Source organism: Pseudonaja textilis, chromosome 1, assembly GCF_049901715.1.
Source record: "Pseudonaja textilis isolate UNSWEBS1 chromosome 1, rPseTex1.2, whole genome shotgun sequence".
In the NCBI taxonomy this organism is placed as follows: Eukaryota; Metazoa; Chordata; class Lepidosauria; order Squamata; family Elapidae; genus Pseudonaja; species Pseudonaja textilis.
The window spans coordinates 73,840,632-73,861,659 of NC_141990.1; the positions used below are offsets into that span (position 1 = coordinate 73,840,632).

The window sequence follows — 21,028 nt, forward strand, 5'->3', positions numbered from 1 at the left end:
TATATTATTTGTAAACAATATAGTGAGGAAGGAAATGTTTTAAGGCTTTAAAAATTCTTGTCCAGTATTACAGCCAACCTTTGTTCTCTTACTCTGCCTCTTGGGCTTGCAAATTACTGATTCCAGATATAGTTCATATATTGCCCTAAATTGGAACATAATTTGCTTGATTTTGGTTTAGCATATTCAATAATCCCATGCAATTTTGCACTAGTTTTACTAATCATCTGACTAAGTACCAGGCTGACTCTAACAAGTAATGTTTCTAGCATTTACACTAAAGAATCTATGGGTCTATGGGTTTATATTCTATGTTTTAATTGTTTTTATTTGAAGTTTGAATTAACCCTTTAATATAAGGATAATAGAAGCTAGATGGACTAGAAAAGTAGTCGGTTCTTTTAAGAAATTGTTTGGGACTGAATGTTACTAATTAAAATCACTGCTAATGAGGCAATTTGACAAAGTTGTATTCATAATGGATAAAATTCCCTAATTGACCAAGCATTACTATTAGGAACAAATCAGAAACTATTAGTGATACTCTTGAATGTTTCAAAAGATCATATTCATCTCAAAGGCACAGTTATTTTTTTTGGGGGAGGAGGAATCACAAATAATTGTTCTATTTTATCATGTACATCAACCCATTAGCAAGTTCTTGATATAATTGCTTGAACTTCTGGCCACGGAAAGAAATTTAGAGAGAAGGACTTTGCAGCAAGAATGCACAAGAAAGGTTCCATAGGAATTCATTTCTTACAATAGAGTGAACAGGGGATTAGAATGGCCCCCAACCAGTGGTGGTATTCTACCAGTTTGGCTTGGTTCAGGCGAACCGGTAATAAAAAATGCTATTGTTTGGCCCGAACCGATAGTAAAAAAAAAACCTACTGGTTTGACCGAACCAGTATTTCTTTTTTTCCCCCTCCCTACAATCAGCTGTCCCGAGATCCCGCTCGCTGTCTTACTGCTTCGCCCAGGAGGCTTCCCTGAGGCCCAGGAGGCAAAAAAAACAGAGTGTGGGGGGGTTCTGTGTGCCCCCCTCTGTGCTCCGTTTTTTGCCTCCTGGGAGCAAAAATGGACTCCCACGAGGCTTCCCTGAGGCCCAGGAGGCAAAAAAATGGAGTGCGGGGGGGGGGGATGCTGCAAAAAAAAAGAAGCCACGTCCACCCAGTCAGAGGTGGTATTCAGCAGGTTCTGACCATTTTGGGAGAATTGGTAGTGGAAATTTTGGGAAGTTCGGAGAACTTTGGAGAAATACCACCCGCCCCCATCTATTCTCTGCCTCCTGAGTTACAGCTGATCAGCTGGGTCTTCTTTTGTTGCCCTGCACAGGAAAACGGAGCTGGAATGCAGGTTAGTGGGGTGGGGTGGGAATTGACACTTTGCAGTATTCTTCCCCTGCCACGCCCACCAAGCCATGCCAAGCCACGCCCACAGAACCAGTAGTAGGAAAAATTGAATCTCGCCACTGCACCCAGTCATATGGCCACTCCCACCTAGCCACACCCACAGAACCGGTAGTAAAAATATTTGCATCCCTTGCCCCTAACCCTGTTAGCCTTTCATAAGGACCTAAAAACCTGGCTACGTTCTCATGCCTGGGGTGCTCAAGGTGTCAATGCCCCAGTTTCCGGGCTGTATTACTAATAGACCCAATATCTTGCTCCTATGTATATTTATTCTGGATTTTTAAAAATGTTTTTAGTATTTTAATTGTAATATACTTTTTTGAATTGTAAGCCACCCAGAGTCTTTGACTGGGATAGGTGGCTATAGAAATCAAATGAACGAATGAATGAAAAAACTCAAGAGAATATCATAGACCCCACGGATATTCCTTGGATTAGAAATAAAAACCCCAAGGAAGTTTAAATTTCTTTGAAACAAAGCTTGAAAGCTGATGACAAAAAAATCACAAGTGGATTGTATATTTGGCCTTCATTTGCATATATACCCTTCATTTTTGTCTGTATTTTGACCATTAATTTCCTTTTTATGTTTTTAATATATTAGCGAATCTCACAGAAGCAGATCTGTTGTGCTGTGGTACAGGCAGCTGCAAAGGAAACACCACAGATAGGACTGTGATGTCAAAAGGATCATCTAATACTTTGATCTATACTTTGATGGGAATCTACACAGGTAAGCCCTGTCCAGCATCTTTGCCATCTGATGAAGGAAAGTGTGCATAATTTGTATGTATAATGTGTCAGAGCACATTTTAAAGTTATATAATGCTGGACCTTACTAAAGTTAAGTTCTTGGTTTAGGTAGTGCTTTGATGGGAGATTATCTAGGACAGGGTTGTGTTTGACCTCGGGGTGCCAGGGTGGCATCCAGGATGCCATTGCAGCCAAAATGGAGCTCAAGAGCCTGTTTTCGCCAGCAGAGCACTCAGACCACCACAGGCACCCCCGATACAAGTGATATTAAGTTGGTCACGCCCACCCTGGCACCCTGAGGTCAAACACAACCCTGGTGTGTCCCTCAATGAAATCAAGTTTGACACCCCTGTCCTCGATAAGAAATTTAAACTTCCTTGGGGTTTTTATTTCTAATCCAAGGAATATCCGTGGGGTCTATGATATTCTCTTGAGTTTTTTCATTCATTCGTTCATTCGTTCGTTGGCAGGGAAAGGATACTGTAAAATCTCCAGTCATTTGCCAATTTTCCAAACTAGTCAAAATTTCCACTTACTAGTTCTCCAGAACTGGTCAGAACCTGCTGAATACCACCTCTGGACCTGAGGTCTCCAAACTTGGCAACTTTGTGGACTTCAACTCCCAGAATTTTCCAGCTAGCTATGCTATGCTATGCTATGCTGGCTGGAGAATTCTGGGAGTTGAAGTCCACAAGTCTTAAAGTTGCCAAGTTTGGGGACCCCTGCTATGGACCAAGTCTATAAGTAAAAGCTATAGGCCAAGTCCAACCATTTATTTGAAATGGTATAGGGTCTCCTGCTCAAGCAGGGGATTGGACTAGATGACCTCTGAAGTCTCTTCCAACTCTATTATTTCATGTTCTAAGTCAGTAAGTGGAACAAGTTGGAAGAATGCTGGAAAACCAACAGTTCAAGAAGAATATCCATAGGGTATAGGAATGTTTGATAGTTTAATTACAATATGAAGACCTCTGATATTTTTTTAAGTCTAGGAGGATTGGCTAGCCAGCAATGGTACACAGAGTTAATCTAGAATGACATTCCTACCTTTGCTTTCCAGTGGCTCATTACAAGGGACAGCTGTGCACAGATTCCATTAGGTTTCGATAAAGCTATAATACAAACCAACTTCTCACCTGGGTGTTCATTGCAACTAAAATAAAATATAAATGTGCATTTTCAGAAGGTTATTCCAAATGGTTGATCTTCCTGGTAAATCCTGGATAAGCTTTGTTCCTCAGCAAACAATTTGAAACCACTAGTATATAATTATTAAATGTTAATGCTATTTCTTGGTTAGCATACAATATGATTCAATTTAACTGTAGTTAATGCAGCATGGATTGGGGTATTTTTATTCCTATGTTGTGAGATCCACAGCCTGTGATAAGGGAGAGGGCTACACCCCCAAATCACTGAGTCGAATATTTTCAAATTTCAAATATTAGGGATCAAAATGTTGATATGCCATGCTTTGACTCTGAAGATAACGTTTTCCATTCAAAATATGAACAGAGAAATGGTAAATCTTACCAAATTCTGAATATTTTGTAGATCATTTCAATTCTTATATTCAATCCATTTGATTGCATTGAATTTACTTCAACTTCCATCAATATAATATAATATAAATTAACATTTGCGCTTTTAGCATAATGTCCCTTCACACGTAATTCAGAAAATACTATCATTGCAAGGAAATGGCTCAAAAAATATGCTCACCTGGAGTAGAAGCAATATTGACAAATATGTGATACTAATCTCAGTAAAACCTTTGATTTGACCTGGAATGGTAACAAATGTTTTAAGCAACAGCGGATTGTGGGGTTGTTGTTTTTCCTGCTAGCTGTCATAACACAAACATCACGGCTGAGCAAAAAGAATTGTGAAAAAAGGATGCCCCAAAAGTATTGCTCATTGAAATTAGTAGCACTTAATAAGCCAAGAAATATGACTTTATTATTAAACATCAATTTTTCCAAACACAATAATATACCCTGTTAATTCAAAAACTTCCTTTCATTTCTCAGCTAGTGAGATTCTAGCTGTGTTGCTAGTGTCTATATTTCTGGATCAAATCTCAACCAACCAAGCAGAGAGTGAAGAAAGGTCTGTGTCACCCTTTAAATCCAATTTTCTGGAAACATTTCAACATCTTAAAGATAAACGCCAGTGTCTCTTGATACCCTTGACTATGTATAGTGGACTTGAGCAAGGATTCTTGGCTGGTGACTATAATAAGGTAGGTTATAAAATATAGCTTTATCTACATCTATTTCAGGTGCTAAGTGAAAAAGGAGCAGAATACCCAGCATAGACTCTGTCTTAAGGGATAGATAGATAGATAGATAGATAGATAGATAGATAGATGGATGGATGGATGGATGGATGGATGGATGGATGGATGGATGGATGGATGGGTGGGTGGGTGGGTGGGTGGGTGGGTGGATGGATGGATGGATGGATGGATGGATGGATGGATAGATAGATAGATAGATAGATAGATAGATAGATAGATAGATAGATAGATAGATAGATAGATAGATAGATAGATAGACAGATTCATTCATTCACTCATTCATTCATTCACTCATTCATTCATTCATTCATTCATTGTTTGCCCATCTCAGCAAACAACTCTGGGCAGCTCACAATTCAAAACACATTACAATTAAAATTTGAAAAACGTCATAGAACAGTAAAACCAATTAAAAATGTTAAAACAGTAAAAGATATTAAAACATTTGAGTACATACAAAAACAAGACATCTGTCCCATTAACAATATAGTGAGGAGGCAGAACCCTTGATGCATGTAGTACTCCAAGCTCAGAAGCATAGCCAGGATTTTATATTCCAGTTGCATCAGAATTAAAACTTTCAGAACTCCACGTCAGTATGTCCAAAGAATTCCATCTTTGCTAAGAATTCCAGTGTGTTGAAATGACTGGTTTTATTTTTATTTTATTTTTTAATTACATTTATATGGCCACCGGTGGAATCCTGAGTACTGAACAAACATGAAGACTTAATATAGAACAATTAAAAAAACAAGTTGAGGCACCTATATTAAAAAAACCTCATTGTCAACATGTTACACATACAAATGCCAGAGTTCCATTAGTATCCAGTTCCAATGCTGGTGGGGAAAGCCAAGTCTTTACAACCTTCCAGAAAGCTAAAAGGGGTGGGTCTGTCCAGGGTGAGGCTGTTCCGTAAGGCAGGCACCATGAGAGAGAAGACACACTTCCCAGAACCTACCAGATGACACCGTTTCATCAAGGAGACCCTGAACATGTTACCTCTGTTAGATTGCTGGAACAGGCAGAAGCCAAAGGGATAGGCTATCAAGCAATTACAACACACCTGGAGGATACTACTTTGAGAATGAGTAGTTTATGTCTTTTCAACTCCAGGTCCAGTTTTCACTTGTTTTTGTGTTTAAGAACAGCTGCAGTAACTGATCAAAGTTCTAGCTGTCTACCCATATTGCACAGCAGCTGCACACAGCATTTAAAGGCTCGATAGCAGACAGAGAATAGTGCCTTATTGATCATGTAGGTGTTGCATGAATATTCAGCACCAGCAAAGAAGAAAATTGAAGCTGTTGCTCTGTATAACAAAATAACCATGGGCACCTTGCTCTTTCTCCCTTCCTTTCCAGTCCTATGTGACCTGTGCTCTTGGGATAAACTTTGTTGGATATGTGATGATCTGCTTTTCAGCTACAAATTCACTTGCCTCCTTGCTGTTTGGCAAGATTTACCAATTCACCGGTAGAAAGGTTCTCTTTACATTGGGTAGGTAAAGGCTAACTGGGTGCTTGTCTACTGGGATGGCCTGGGTGGATTTGGCTTGAGCTTTGAGGAATAGGATACAAGTTGAGCAATTGTGCAAGAACATAATCTAGAGAACTTTCCATCACTAGCAAGATGACAAAGCAACAGTCCTCATAGTTATATAAATATATTTGCTGAATCGGTAACTTTATGGAAAAATTCTCCAAGGGTACCAGAATTCTAATTCACTGTAATTCCAAGAGTTCTCAGAAAAACGGCTGTAGGTAAAGGAGCGGAAGGTTTCCAACTTGGAGAAGATGTTCTGGAAATCACCTGATCTATGGGCTTCATGAAATTTTGATCCAGCTTATTAATTTCAATATATGACCTCATATCAAGTCTGGTACTCTTTTTATAACATATTTATATAGGTAGTATTTTTTTTTTTACCAAAAAAATGGTCTTAGGCAGGGATGTCAAACTCACGTTGTCATGGCAGCATCACATGATGTATCGAGACTTTTTTTCCCCTTCGCTAAACTGGGCGGGGACAGGGCCAGCATGTGACTCATCTGTGGGCTGCGAGTATGACACCCCTAGTCGAAGGGCTGTGCATACTTTGAAAATGTTTTGGAACAATTGCTTTAGATCTTACACAAATGTGCCTATTTTGCTATTCATTGGAATAGCCTTGGGAAAAGGAGGCTGCTGCTTTAAAGGCATATTACAGCAGCAGCATCTTTTTAGAGGCTAATATGGCAGCTTGAGAAAAGGATGCCTGAATGAGAGAGGTCAAGTGATATATGGAGTACTTGTTCTCCACATATCATAGAGCATATGGATATATATCATAGAACTATAGAGAGGAAGATACCATAGAGGTGATGCAGACCAGCATCTGGCTCAGTGCAAGATTCCCAACAGCAGGGGTGTCAAACTCGTGGCGTCACATAGTTATTACATGACATGTCGCAACTTTTTTCCCTTTTGCTAAATCAGGGGTAAGGGTGGCCAGCACATGACACATCTGGCCCACAGGCCATGAGTTTGACACCCCTTCCTACCATATATCTAGTAGATGATCATCCACCTTGTGTGGAAAACCTTTAGCAAATGAGAACTTGCCACATAATGTGGCAGCCTTTTCTACTGCCTAATACTTCATACAATCAAGAGAGTCTTCCTAATGTCTAGTTTAAGCCACCTCCCTTAGTTTTAATCCACTGGTCCTAGTCCTGCCCTTTTTGGCAATAGAAAATATAGCTGCCAAGGTTGAGAAATGTGACCTTCATTGTTTTCTTGTCTGGACCAATCCTACTTCTTTCTTCCAGAGTTTACTGGGTGCTAAAAAGGAAGCTGTAGGTAAGATGCATTTTGGGTCCTACAAAGCCAAGCAGTTCTTAAATTCATGAAGTGTGAATTGGAATGTGCTTTACTGTTTTCTCATGATCTTTGCCTCATTCAACAGGTGCCATTCTCTATCTCAGCTGCATAATAGCGCTATTGCTCTGGAAACCTCACTCAAACCAACTTGCCCTATTTTTTATAATACCTGCCATCTGGGGTGTAGCAGATGCTATCTTGCAAACACTAACCAATGGTAAGCATTTATAGTGAGAGAAGGCCAGCAGAAAAATGAAATGGGACTGTAGGCTTTATGCGAAGGAGATTAAAAACAGCAACTATATTAGCCTTACTGGAAAGGGCCTCCTCACCATGAACTGTTGGATTGATCTATGTGATGTTCGTGGGTGGCCATTTAGGCCTGTCCTTCTGTGCATAATGATTAACACTCTATTTCTATGCAAATTTGATGATTTAAAAAAAAATCTGCAGGAACATCCACCTACATTTCTGGGTCCATAAAAATGTATACAATTTCTTGAACATACATAGTTGCATTTTCCCTTAATACGTGCCTTTTAATGCAATGCTTTTTACAGAGCATGCTTTTTTTTCATCTTTTCCATTTCAGAAGGAAAAAAATATATTGTAAAATTCTAAAAAAGCGGGGGTGGAAATCTGAAAAATTTCATATTGCAGTTTGGATTATCAGAGTGTTGGATACGTCAGTTCCCTTTAAAATAATGAACTGAGTAAACTTCATCCCAAGCCCATAAAATTATTTGATCCCTGAGGATTGTTAAAACTTAGCAACACTTAATACATTTATCTTAAGAGGCAATGTATTCTGCATACCCCATCTAGAATTTCACTGCCAGGGAGCGGCCTGGCATCAGTCAACCTAAGTAAGACCCTTTGAAGGAGGTGTTTTTTTTTACTGTTTGCCACCTTGAAGTTCTGCACCACCCGGCAACCAGACTTGTTTAGGTTTCATTCAAAGACCTTTGTGTGTTTCTGTTTGCCTTTCCAATTCTGAGAAATGGTAAGCTCAAATTACTAAACTAACACTACAAAAGGAGAGGGAAAGAACAAGAAAATTAAGAAAGATCATTGGCAAAGTATTATAATGTGTGTAACTTAACAGCCTATTTTACTTCTGTTAATTTTTACAACCAGTTTGAAAGCTATGGATGAAGATTTATTTTTATTTATCATTCACATTGACAAATAGTATCCAGCAGACCTTAGCTGATCTCAGAAGCTAAGAAAGATTAAACCTGATTAATAATTAGAGACAAATTGCCTGGGATTCCCAGAATTGTAGGTTGGGCAGAACTTTTTTTAAAGTAAGGTGAAGCTCTGAAGAAAACAATGGCAAATTATATATACTGCTCCAAATCATCACATAGATAACTTAAGGGCATCCTTATGGTTGTTTATTCCGCTACCAGTTCTCCAGAACTGGTCAGAACCTGCTGAATACCACCTCTGTTTATAGTGTACCTACTAAACAAACTTTTTTAAAGGGAGGCAGCTTAAAACCAGAACGTATTTAAAATTACTATTTGCATAAATGTGCATGTCTTAATATAATTAAATAAAATGTTACATATGAAGAATTAACAGTTTATAAAATAAACTGTCGAGTAGAAAACATCTTAAAGAATTTATTGTAAAGGATAAAGGGAGCGGGGAAGAGAGATGATTTGTGTGTATTTATGAAGTTCTCTTTGTGGGATTATTTTGCTTAGCAGCGTCTGGGCTATTTAAAAAAAAACCTTACATATTTTCTTTTTCATTTCTGGGAGACATCCCAACATCAATCTAAGAATAAAACTTAAGTTCTTAGATTGTACATCAGGTTCTATAGGATATAATGGTTAATATGATGGGTCAAGTCCACCCTTACCTTACTTCACTCATTTTATGCCAGTTAATCCCTCAACTACCTCAGAGGAAGTGGTTGCAGCCAGAAATTAGCAGATGAAGGCTATGAGTTCTCCCTTGAGCTTCTTAATTATCTAAACCAGTCTTTCTCAATCTTGGCCACTTGAGGATGGGTGGACTTCAACTAGTCAAGGTTGAGAAACACTGATCTGAATTATCTAGTGGCTACATGAATTCATGCTAAGTAATGTTCATTGGGCACTGGTGTTATAAAAGGCTGCATACCACCTGAAGAATCTAATGTCTGTTCCTGTAGTCTCTGTAAAAGACCCTTGCATGCTCAGAAGTTCTTTTTCTTTCACAGAGTAGTTAAATGCTAGAGCCAGGCTTTAGGATTGCAGATATTGTTCACATACCAACTGCAATTGAGACCAGGGTGACTCTGCTGACTTACAGTATCTGTTCCAGTTGTGGTCATTAAGCAAATCACTGCAGGTGATTAAGTGCAACCTCAGATAACTGGGTCTTCTTGCAAGTTTTCTCATTGGCTCTGCTTGTCAGAAGTCAGCGGTGAATGTCACAAATGGCAATCACATGACAGGACAATGCGAATATCCTAAATTCGCAACAATTGCAAAGGGCCCAAATCACAATGACATGATCATAGGGATGCTATAATGGCCACAATTTTGAGGACCAGTCATATGTGTCCTTTTTCAGTGTTGTCATCACTTCAAACAGTTGCTGAATGAGTGATTAGTAAGCAAGGACTCTCTCTCTCTTTCTCTTTCTTTTATATCTATATCTATACCCTATCTATCTATCTATCTATCTATCTATCTATCTATCTATCTATCTATCTATCTATCTATCTATCTATCTATCTCTGTATATCTCTATCTATCTTTCTATCTCTCTATCTCTAATCTATATCTATCTATCTATCTCTGTATATCTCTATCTATCTATCTATTGATCGATCTAATATATATATATATATACATATACATATACATATACATATACATATACATATACATATACATATATACATATATACATACATACATACATACATACATACATACATACATATTAATTAGCCAGTAACATTGCTGAGCCTTATATATATATATGAGCCAGTAACATTGCTGAGCCTTGGCCCAGCTCTCTCACCAAAGAATCATCACATTTTAAGGAGAATGGTCAAACATTCATCAGCATTCAGAACCAAAGGAAGTCACTCTCAAAGCTATCTTTTACAGTTGGGAGCTACTACTAATCAAGAGCTCCCCCTAAAGCATACCTACAGAAATGCAGGATTCAGATTCATTCATTCCCAGTACATTTGTTCAGAATGTGTGTACGCTGCATTTAAATTTGCAAAGCTAAAAATATCTCAAGCAGCAAATGAAAGAAAACCCACTTCTCTGTCTAAAAAGAGAAAAGATTCAATAAAGTCTTGCCATTCAGAGCAGAGATATGGGAAACCAAAGTGTTTGATGCGATCAGAACATTCCCTGATGCGGCCATAAAAGGTACCCCAATCTATAACAGAATGCCCTGCCAATACTTGATACAAAAGGAGAAGTATAATAAAAGATTTTTAATGCAGAATCACCTTTGTTTGAAATAGGTGACAACTGTTGTTTAAAAAGACATACATCTGATTTGGTGTTGTAAAGGTTATCTGATATCATTCTCTCATTTATATTTTTTATAGCTCTCTATGGAATTTTATTTGAGAAGCACAAAGAGGCAGCTTTTGCAAATTACCGCCTTTGGGAGTCATTGGGCTTTGTCATAGCCTTTGGCTACAGCACCTTCTTAAGTGTCTCCATCAAGCTGTACATTCTGTTAACTGTACTGATTGTGGCAATGGTCTTATATGGAGTAGTCGAATACCTGGAATCCAAGATGTCTTCTGGAACACCTCACACTGCTAACCAGGAGCCAATCCCATCACAGCAAAATGTTCAGTCAACCCATCTCTAAGTAAGGAAATCTATTGTTGTAAATCAAAGCTCGCATTAGGATATTTACTGGACAACAGAGGAGGGCCTGAATGGTGCCCATGAGAAGGCTCAAGGCACGGCTATAACAATGCGCGCAGGATTCTTTTGATTCTTCTTTTGTGATAAGATTCTGCAGCATTATGAACTTTCCTTGTCTAGACTGAGCCCAACCTATTTCACAGGATGGTTGTTATGGGGAACAAATCAGAGGATGGAGTCCTGTGTAGGCCACCTGAATTCCTGGAGCAAAGATAAATAGTGGACAAATATAGCATTGATTTCCATTTTATCTTTTTTTTTAAAAAAAAAACTTTTTTTTTCAAAATCAAAAAACAATGCACCACCAATAAAAAAACGTCTCTTTTTGTACTACACAGTTTGTATTGACATAGCAGATATAAATTGATGATTGCAACTGGATCTTGTTGAAATCAATAAGAGGTTTCAACATTTTCTTTAGAGTTAAGAATTCTGGACAATGAGCCATATCCTAGCTCTCCATCTATACAACTGTCAAATTTTATATACATTCAGCTGTTATCATACAGATTGGATATATTTCCTGCAAACATGAGAACTCATACATTCAGAAACAAGCTGAGTTACCTGAGAGAATTTTTTTCTGAGCTCGAATTTTATTCTGACTCCATGTAAGAGCAGATATTCCACCAGATATAAACTCTGCACCGCACCAAGGTCTATCTATTCTTTTTGCATAGGAAAGAACCTTAAAACTACATGGAGTCCTTGTCTTACAACCACAACTGAGCCCAAAATTTCTGTTGCTCAGTGAGACATTTGTTAAATGAATTTTGCCCCGTTTTATGACCTTTCTTGCCACAGACGTTAAGTGAATCACCAGGACATTGCAGCTGTCATAAACATAAAATTTTGTTCACATGACTGTAGGGATACTACAAGGTCGTAAGTGTGAAAAATGGCCCTAAGTCATTTTTTTCAGTGCCGTTTTAACTTTAAATGGACACTAAATGAACTGTTGTCAGTCAAGGACTACCTATATGAATGCCATTTAATCTGGGAGAGGTGCTTTAGCAAATTCTGCAATATTTCTTTTTCCTTTTTTATCTTTGATTTCTCCAAAGACACTCTTAAAAATGCAGAATATAACTATCGGGAATAGCAAATGATACAGTCTAAATCATACAGTAAATTATGAAATTGCAAATTACAATGAATTATTTTTAAAACTGAAAAAAGAAAAAAGGTTTACTATTAATAAACCAAAGAGAAGGAAGAATAAAATAACATTCATATCTTTAAAATCAACTTCTGCAGCAATCCTTCGGGCCAGAGGTCTCCAAACTTGGCAACTTTAAGACTTGTGGACTTCAACTCCCAGAATTCTCCAGCCAGCTGGCTGGAGAATTTTGGGAGTTGAAGTCCACAAGTCTTAAAGTTGTCAAGTTTGAGGACCCCTGTTCTAGGCACGTAATGGCTGCAAAATATCTCTGCTCCAAGCTAACTCTTATTTCCACTCTTATTAAGAAACCTTAATGGATGAACTTTGCATGGGTCTAGTAAGAACAAGAGCTGACAAAGTCATTGGTCATCTAATTTCTCTCTGATTCTGCTAGAGACAGGGAAGTAAATGCGCTAAAGAAAAGAAAGAATAGCTGAAGGTTTTCGTGCCAATGGCAACATTTGCTTGTGTTCCTAAGATCTGTTTCACATTGCCAGGCGACTGTTTGAATCTTTATGACTTATTTGTCCCATGAAAGACCAAGGTAAGAAGCAGCTATTAATGCTTATTTTGATAGCTTCTGAATTTTCACCTGAACCTTAAAAAGTCAACCAAAGTAGAGATTTAAATTTAAACGATGACTTCTCCCTGAGTCAAGGCTGGACAGATGGGTTGTGCTGAAGACCATGAGGTAACTTTTATTAGAAAATCTTCCAATCCAAGATCAAGAAGCTATGAAGTTATCCATGCATAGGGAGTTCTTGAACAACAAACTATGCTGTATGTATATCAGGAAAGGTTAAATAAATATAACAAAGGAATTAAAACTGCAGCTTACCTTCAAGTTTACAGCTAATAAATAACTATTTCAAATGCTAGACATCACAACATCAAAGATTCTGCATTACAGCATAGCAATAGCACTTAGACTTAGATGCTTCTTTATGGTGCTTCACAGCGCTTTCTAAGCAGTTTATAGAGTCAGCATATTGCCCCAACAATCTGGGTCATCATTTTTCCAGCCTCAGAAGGATGGAAGGATGGTCAGGATCGAGGGAACTGAACTCTTGGCAAGGTGAGCAGAGTTAGCCTGCAATACTGCATTCTAACCGCTGTGCCAGCATGGCTCTTACTTAAGTATAGCTGCTTAATTAAATGCAAAGAGAACCACAAGCAAAACAAACATGCAACAGATATTTTCATTTCATCTTTTTCAATTTTTGTTCATATCTCTGTGGGAATCAAGTATGACATAGTGTTTGTTGACCACTCTACCCAAGTATATGTCAGAAACAGATAATGGAGATTTGGCAATCATCCTGTGTGTGATATTGGAATATCACTGAATATTCTGTTGAGGAGAACAAAAGAACAAGGAAACAGAATGTTGGAATGGGCAACCTGAACTACATCATGAGTTTCTATGGTGATTGGAAACTTGTAAACAATACCTTCAAAAGGTGAATTTTCCTCAAAAGATGGGCAATTAGAATGGAAGAAAGAAAGCTTCAAATTGGCATGAGATGGTCAAGATGACACTCTGGGAAAAGGAAGATTCCAGCCATGGAAAAGATAACATTTGCACAGCTACAGAGGAAATATGGTTTGCAATGTTTTTTTTACAGATATTTGTCTCCTAGCTAAAATGCTGATATTTAGCCATCCAATAATTTCTTAGAAAACGTAGATGATGATGATGATGATGGAGAGGGAGAGAGAGGGAGAGAAAGAGAAATGATACGATAGATAGATAGATAGATAGATAGATAGATAGATAGATAGATAGATAGATAGATAGATAGATAGATAGATGATAGATAGATAGATAGATAATGGATAAGGAAGATCTGGTTATCATTAAGATGTCCAATTCTTATAGATTAAATGTAGAACTATTTCTGAAAACTATGTTGTTGATGGTGATGGTAAAGTCTTTCCAATTCATCAGAGAAATATAACTTAATGTGCTTCTTTTCCCTGCAGTGACATTGATTTCACTACAGAAACTATCAGGTGAAAAAGAGTTTAAGGGTGAAAGTTTCACAGGATGAAGAAAAATGTTCTAATAGGGATCAATAAAGAAGTCAGCAGCCCTATAATGAAATGGTTATTTCATCTCCTGCTGTCAATAAAAGAGATTATGGCATGACTTGAGTAAAAGACAGTATTTTTCCCCCAAGGAATTTACTATCTAAATTTAGATGGAGAAGATGAGGAAAGGGCAAAGCAAAATAAAGCTTAATTAATACAAGTGAAACCATTAATGATCAGCATAGAGGATTTTGTAACCACGTTGTCAGAACTACCAATTGTGATGTGGGAAATTCAGAACAGAAATGTAAGAAATATGAATGCCAAACTCTGCTTACTGGCCCCAGTGAGATTTTTTTAAAAAAATCACCATCTCCTAAGCTAGTAACAACATACCAGATTGATCTAGTAACCTCAAATGGAATTAAGTGAATTCCAAAGAGTGGAATAATTGCTAACTAATTTCTTTTCTCTCTTGGATTGCTATGTTATTTATGAACTTTCCTAAATTTTATAATGATTTTTGTACTATTGTTGTTCAAGGAGTTAGGAGTTGAAAACTATTTAATGGCACATAATCAGTCAATTAATTATTGCTGTTAATAAAGTTGTTTTTGTTTTTTACGATTTGTTGTTTGCTACCTTCAGAGCAGAGACACTGTATAATATCTCTACTATACATCTCTACTAGATATAAAGCTCTTTCAGTCCCCATAAGGTGCTGGGTCATTCCCATTTATTAGGCTTATCTGACTATTTTACACATTTTTTTCTATCAGATATTGACAGGTAATCATTTACTTTTATATATTTACAGTACTGAAAATCCTGCTGAACCAAGAAGCCCAAGGAAAGGTACTTTGGATTTCTTTAATTTTAACATTTCATTCATGCCAAACAAATCTGACACAAATACACATAGCAAACAAGTTATGCCTTTAGACAGTTTTGTATCTAGTGTAGATGGACAAGTTGCCCTCAGTTAACAACAGTAATTGAGATCAACAAATCTGTGGTTAAGCAGCATGGTCATAAAGTGTGAAGTCACTGCAACTTCAGTTGTGGTTCTTAGGTGAATCTCATGAGTGGTGAGGCAAAATGTCATGTGGCTGCCATTGGCAAATTCTTGCTTGTCTTCCCCAATCATTTTGCAGTTGGAAGCGAGTAGTGAAAAGTCACAAATGGTTTTTGCTTGACTGCAGGACGCTGCCAATTTTGTAAAGGTTGTGGTGCTGCTGCTGCAACTTCAAGGCCTGGCCATAAGTCTCCTCATTTCTCATGATTGTAACTTCAAATGGTTGCTGAAGGAATAGTGATCAGGCAAGGACTACCTATAGAGTAGCAAGAAAACTGGCCTAGATACTACACATATAAATGGATTACTTATAGTTGAGAGGAGTCATCATGCACTAACGTAGCTCTGGCAGATATGAATGAAAGATATCAGTCAGCCTGCTGACAAGTTATCCAAAAGTTCCAATTCTAGGCTTACATAGGAATTTTTAGAAATATGAACTCAGTTGAACATACACGTGATGTGAGTAAATACACAAGGATCAGTTGCAAGCACTTTAAACCATGAGGATTCCAAGAGCAAATGTAAAAGCTGGTAGAGATGTTTGTTTTGCTGTTGGATAACCTATAGTAGGCTGCTGCACATGCTCTGACAACCAGGAATATACCACTGGAATAGTTTAATAATGGAATATTTATTGTTTCACTGTGTAATACTGGTGTACCCTTAGAGCAAGGGTGTCAAACTCGATTTGATTGAGGGCCACTTCAATGTTTGACCTGGGGGGGGGCTGGGTGGAAGTGGCCCGGGTAGGTGTGGCTGGCTCAAGATCAATTATGTCTGGAGTACCAGTGGTGGCCCGAGCAGAAGCACCGTGGGCCGGTCACTTGCTGTTTCCAGGATGGCCTTGTAGGTCACATCTAAGCACCACATGGGCCAGATCCAGCCCATGGGCCTTGAGTTTGACATCTGTGCCTTAGAGCAAATTTTACAATTCAGATAATATTACTGGATGTAACAGTTATGACTCAAATTACAGTTTAAATCAAGCGTAGATTACAGCAATAGATAGAAATAAATCTTTCCTATCTTGTTGTAATCTTCCTTTCTAGTGGTATTGGGCTTCCATAATTAGCAGACTCTCAACCTGACCTCACAAGAAAACTACTAAAGTATTAGATAGATTAGCATCTTTAAGGAAACCAAGATAAAACCACTTTATCCAGCTTGTTGCTTTCTGTCAAAGGAAGAAGCCACATCCTCTGGAGTTTAAATTCTGGACTTCTTCTTCCTGCCTTTCACTTGTCTTTGCATTTGCTACCAAAAGGGAATTGGTGTGCTTATTGACATGTTCAACAATCATGCCCAGGCAAACTTTAGTTTTCAATGTAGCTGATCCCAAATTCCAGTAAGTATGGCTAGGAATTATGGACATGGAGCCAAACTAACTAACAAACTAGCTAACTAGAGAGTATGAAACTTTTGCTAGACCAACACTCAAATACAGCTCTTCAGTATGGAATTCATACTGGATATTAGACATTAATACAATTGAGCGAGTCCAGAAATATTTCACGAGAAGAGTACGACACTCCTCGCTCGCAACAGAATACCCTATATCACCAGGCTTGAGATTTTGGGCTTGGTCAACCTTGAACTATGCCACCTACGGTTAGACTTAAGCATAGCACACAAAATTATCTGCTACAATATCTTACCAATCATTGACTACTTCAACTTCAACCACAACAATACAAGAGCACACAACAGATACAAACTCAACGTTAACTGCTCCAAACTTGATTGCAGGAAATACGACTTCAGCAACAGGGTGGTCCATGCCTGGAATGCACTACCTGATTCCGTTGTTACATCCTCTAACCCCCACTCCTTTAACCTCAAACTATCCACTATTGACCTCACTCCATTCCTAAGAGGTCTGTAAGGGGCGTGCATAAGTGCACAATTGTGCCTACCGTCCTTGTCCTTTTGACCCCATTTATTTGTACCTATTTCCTGTATTCTTACTTAGGTTTATCCTTATACCTGTTATCTTGTAAGTGATTGACAAATCAAATAAATAAACAAACAAACAAATAAATAAATAAATAAATAAAATATTTGTAGAACACAAGGCTGGGATTATGACAAAAAATGTTGATTTAATGAACTAGTCAATAGGAACCATTATTCAAAACACGGAAATAGTATTTAGTTAAGAAAATTATTATCTGAACAATAGTATAGGTACAAGTAGTCCTCATTTAATGAGCAACTGTTTAGCAATTATCTTAAATTACAAGAACATTGAAAAAGTAACTTTACCATAGGCCCTCACACTTACAGTGGTGTCATGATTTCATGATCTGGCTTCCTACAAACAGAGTCAATGGAGAAGCTGGCAATAAAATCAAAATTGCAGTCATGTGATGTCTCATTTAAGAAACACGTTGCTTAGCAATGGAATTGTCAGTCCCAATTGTGATCATTAAGCAAGGACAACCTGTACATTAATTTGAAGCACGGAATTACAAACTTGATGAAAATAAGTAGAGCTTATGATTCCAGTTGTTAAATCAAAAGTTGCTGTTATTATTCATGGTTGCTGGTCGTGATAGGTATATGATACTTAACAGGATTAGGAGCAATAGGCCTCTTAAAACTAGCCCCTGGGTAATATTAACAGAATGGCCCTAATGAATACATGTCCTGTCCAGGCATTTGGCTGACTATATTGAATGCTGACTATTAGAATGTTGGACAAGATATTCCTTTGGTTTCAATTAATAGAGCTCTTACATTGTAACAACAGTAAGATATTTGTAAAACAGTAAAAAAAATCAGAGTTAAGAACAAAACGTGGACTTATATATTTGTTCTGGTTTCAGAGCCCTTATTCCCAAAGAAGATTTGTCAAATTGTTTCCTATATTTTCCCTTAATGTTAAAGATACAGCTTGTTTTTATACTCTCTGGATTGAAAGAACTTGTCCTGAGATTAATTTATAGAGTGTTGTGGCTCTGAGGTTTGAGCCTGCTTTATTAGAGAATGAAGTCTCAGACAGTGGGGAAGAGGAGGTTTGGAAATGCCTTCCTCCCCAGGACCTTCCTCTTTGGCAATGCCTTCCTCCCTGATTGTGCCTCAGGTGTCAGCAGATAACCGGGAGGGAAGACCTGAGGCTAATCAGGAAAAGGAGGAGGGCGTATCAGAGTCTCTGACTGAGAATCCAGCAGAGGAATGCTGGCTTGATGCAAAGCAGCGGCGTAGGCAAAAGTGCGAGTTGGAACTCAGAAAGAAGGGATGAATCAGAGACTGAGATGAGGGACTGACACGCCCCACAGGGAATAAAAGTGGGTGTGTTCGCTCTGGGAACTTGTTCAGGACAACGTGTTACTTATGGAGAGAAGCTTCAGAGTATCCTGTGTGTGGTGACAGCTTGTATGATTGTATTCCTCTTATCTGGTCGGACTTGGCAAACAGTGTGTATGAGACCGCCAAGAACTTTATCGGTTCAAAGTAGTTAACTCCATAATTATTGGACTTGCTTGCTTGTTTGTATTTAGTTGGAAATTTGAACTTCTCACCTCGTTTGTACAGGTGAGACATAATATTTTTTTTGTAGCCTAAAACAGAGGCTCCAAACTTGGCAATTTTCAAGATTTGTGGACTTTTAACTCTCAGCCAGCTGAGGAACTCTGGGGGTTGATGTCCACAAGTATTAAAAGTTGCCAAGATGGCAGACCCCTGGCTTAGAAAAGATGAGCTAGCAATAGATAGCAATAGCATTTCTTTTGTGATCTCCTCATTCAAATCAATTGAATGAATTGTTTCTGCCCCTATTAATTTTTTAGGAAGTAAGAGTTCCACAGCAGCAAAACAAGTTGAGCCTAGAGGCAACACCAGGCCACTAGTCTTCCGGCTCCAGGCTAGTGTACCTTCCCTAGTTCGTGAAATTTTATTGGAACGTGGTTGGATTGAATACGATGAGCATGAGCAAGATAACGAAGACTGGAACTTGTACTGGAAGAATTGCCCTTTCCCGATGACAGAACACCAGAGCATCAAACCATGGCAGAGACTCAATCACTATCCAGAAACCATCAGAATCACTCGGAAAGATTATTTGGCAAGACACCTGAAACGCATGAAGGGAATTTATGGAACCACCCTGTATGAGTTCAGTCCGGTGGCTTTCATCATGCCCAATGACTATATAAAATTTATAACGGAGTACTCCAAGGAGAGGCAAATACCAGGCAAAAAGTTGAGTTACTGGATCTGCAAGCCTGTTGATAGGTCTCGCGGGAGAGGCATCCTCATTTTTCAAGACATTAAGGATTTTGTTTATGACTGCATGGTAATTGTGCAAAAGTATATCAGTAACCCTTTGCTTATTTCCGGATACAAATGGGATCTCCGTATTTATGTTTGTGTTACAAGCTTTTACCCCCTTACAATTTATATATACGAAGAAGGACTGGTGAGGTTTGCAACAGAGAAGTTTGATCTTAGATCCCTTGACAACATTTACGCTCACTTGACAAACTCAAGCATCAACAAGTTTGGACCATCGTATAGGAAGGACAAAGATGTCATTGGCTCTGGGTGCAAATGGACTTTTAGCAGATTTCGGGCCTATTTACGAAGCTGCCATGTTGATGACCTGCTCCTATGGAAAAGGATCAACCATATAGTCATTCTAACTTTGTTGGCCATCAGCACTTCAGTACCATTTACTTCCAACTGCTTTGAGCTCTTCGGGTTTGACATTTTGGTCGATGAGAAAATGAAACCCTGGCTTCTAGAAGTAAACCACAGCCCAGGCCTACGTTTAGACTGTGCCAGTGATGTCGTCGTCAAAAGGAAGCTGCTCCATGACATTGTCGACTTGCTGAACTATAAGGAAGCTGATACTCTAAGAAAAAGCAGAGGGACCAATCGGAGGATCTCGTGCTTCAGCCGATCGCAATATATGCTGACAACCGAGTCAGAGGTCCCATTGGATTTCCTGGCTTGTGGGAAAGGAATCAAATCAGCAACAACTTCCCCTTCTCCATCGTGTTTGCAGATCACTAAAAGAACAGCCACCTATGGCAGAACAGCTAGTGCATACCCTCGGAAAACGTTGACTTCACAATTACGTGAAAAGATGCACATGCCCCAAACGCCTATCCAATCGAAGCCATTATCCAAAAGCAGACAGGTGTTAAGAACTAGTCATTCGCTATGTGAGTCTGTGCAGTCCACACATTGGTTTAACTCCCTAGAGTTCTATACCCACAAGCCAACTATTCCTCTTTATTTTCTCTCAGATAAAGATAGACGGCCATTCCCCCGTGTAGGTGACTTTATCCTTATATTTCCTTTCAATGATGCAGCACTTGAAGCGTCTAAGAATGGAATGAATGTCAAAAGTGTAATACAGGAAATCCATAAATTAATGAATACAGAACTACAACCAGAACCTCAAAAGTTAAATAAAGCCTTAGTTAACCAGTAGACAAGTGGTTTGAGCTATTCTATACTCTTTTGTTGAAAGAGCTTGAAAGCTGATGACAAAAATATAATGTGTGCCATTCCTATACTAGG

General features: G+C 38.4%; 2 protein-coding genes across 7 annotated transcripts in view; both read left to right on the plus strand.

Annotated features, from left to right (window-relative positions):
• Nucleotides 1–20,938, plus strand: part of UNC93A (unc-93 homolog A) — a 38,027-nt gene extending 17,089 nt beyond the window's left edge. For 3 of the 4 annotated variants that reach the window (XM_087938405.1, XM_087938417.1, XM_087938411.1), the window contains 5 exons: nt 2,020–2,148; nt 4,199–4,410; nt 5,832–5,967; nt 7,415–7,546; nt 10,901–11,564. In XM_087938405.1, coding sequence (XP_087794531.1) covers nt 2,020–2,148; nt 4,199–4,410; nt 5,832–5,967; nt 7,415–7,546; nt 10,901–11,172 — 881 coding nt within the window. In that variant the 3' untranslated portion in view covers nt 11,173–11,564. Of the gene's footprint in view, nt 1–2,019; nt 2,149–4,198; nt 4,411–5,831; nt 5,968–7,414; nt 7,547–10,900; nt 11,565–15,241; nt 15,280–19,290 lie in introns of those variants that run through there. The other variant, XM_087938397.1, reaches the window with a different exon arrangement.
• On the plus strand, nt 11,052–20,943 carry TTLL2 (tubulin tyrosine ligase like 2). Of its 3 annotated transcripts, none has more exons than XM_087938386.1 (3): nt 11,052–11,172; nt 15,242–15,279; nt 19,291–20,943. In XM_087938386.1, the coding sequence occupies exons 1-3, from the start codon at nt 11,150–11,152 to the stop codon at nt 20,937–20,939; spliced, it is 1,710 nt and encodes a 569-aa protein (XP_087794512.1). In that variant the 5' UTR covers nt 11,052–11,149; the 3' UTR covers nt 20,940–20,943. The 3 variants fall into 3 exon arrangements, with proteins under 3 accessions (XP_087794512.1, XP_026560783.2, XP_087794506.1); XM_026704998.2 differs by lacking the exon at nt 11,052–11,172 and adding an exon at nt 12,410–13,996; XM_087938380.1 differs by lacking the exon at nt 11,052–11,172 and adding an exon at nt 12,410–13,468.
• Nucleotides 20,944–21,028: the final 85 nt, after the last annotated feature.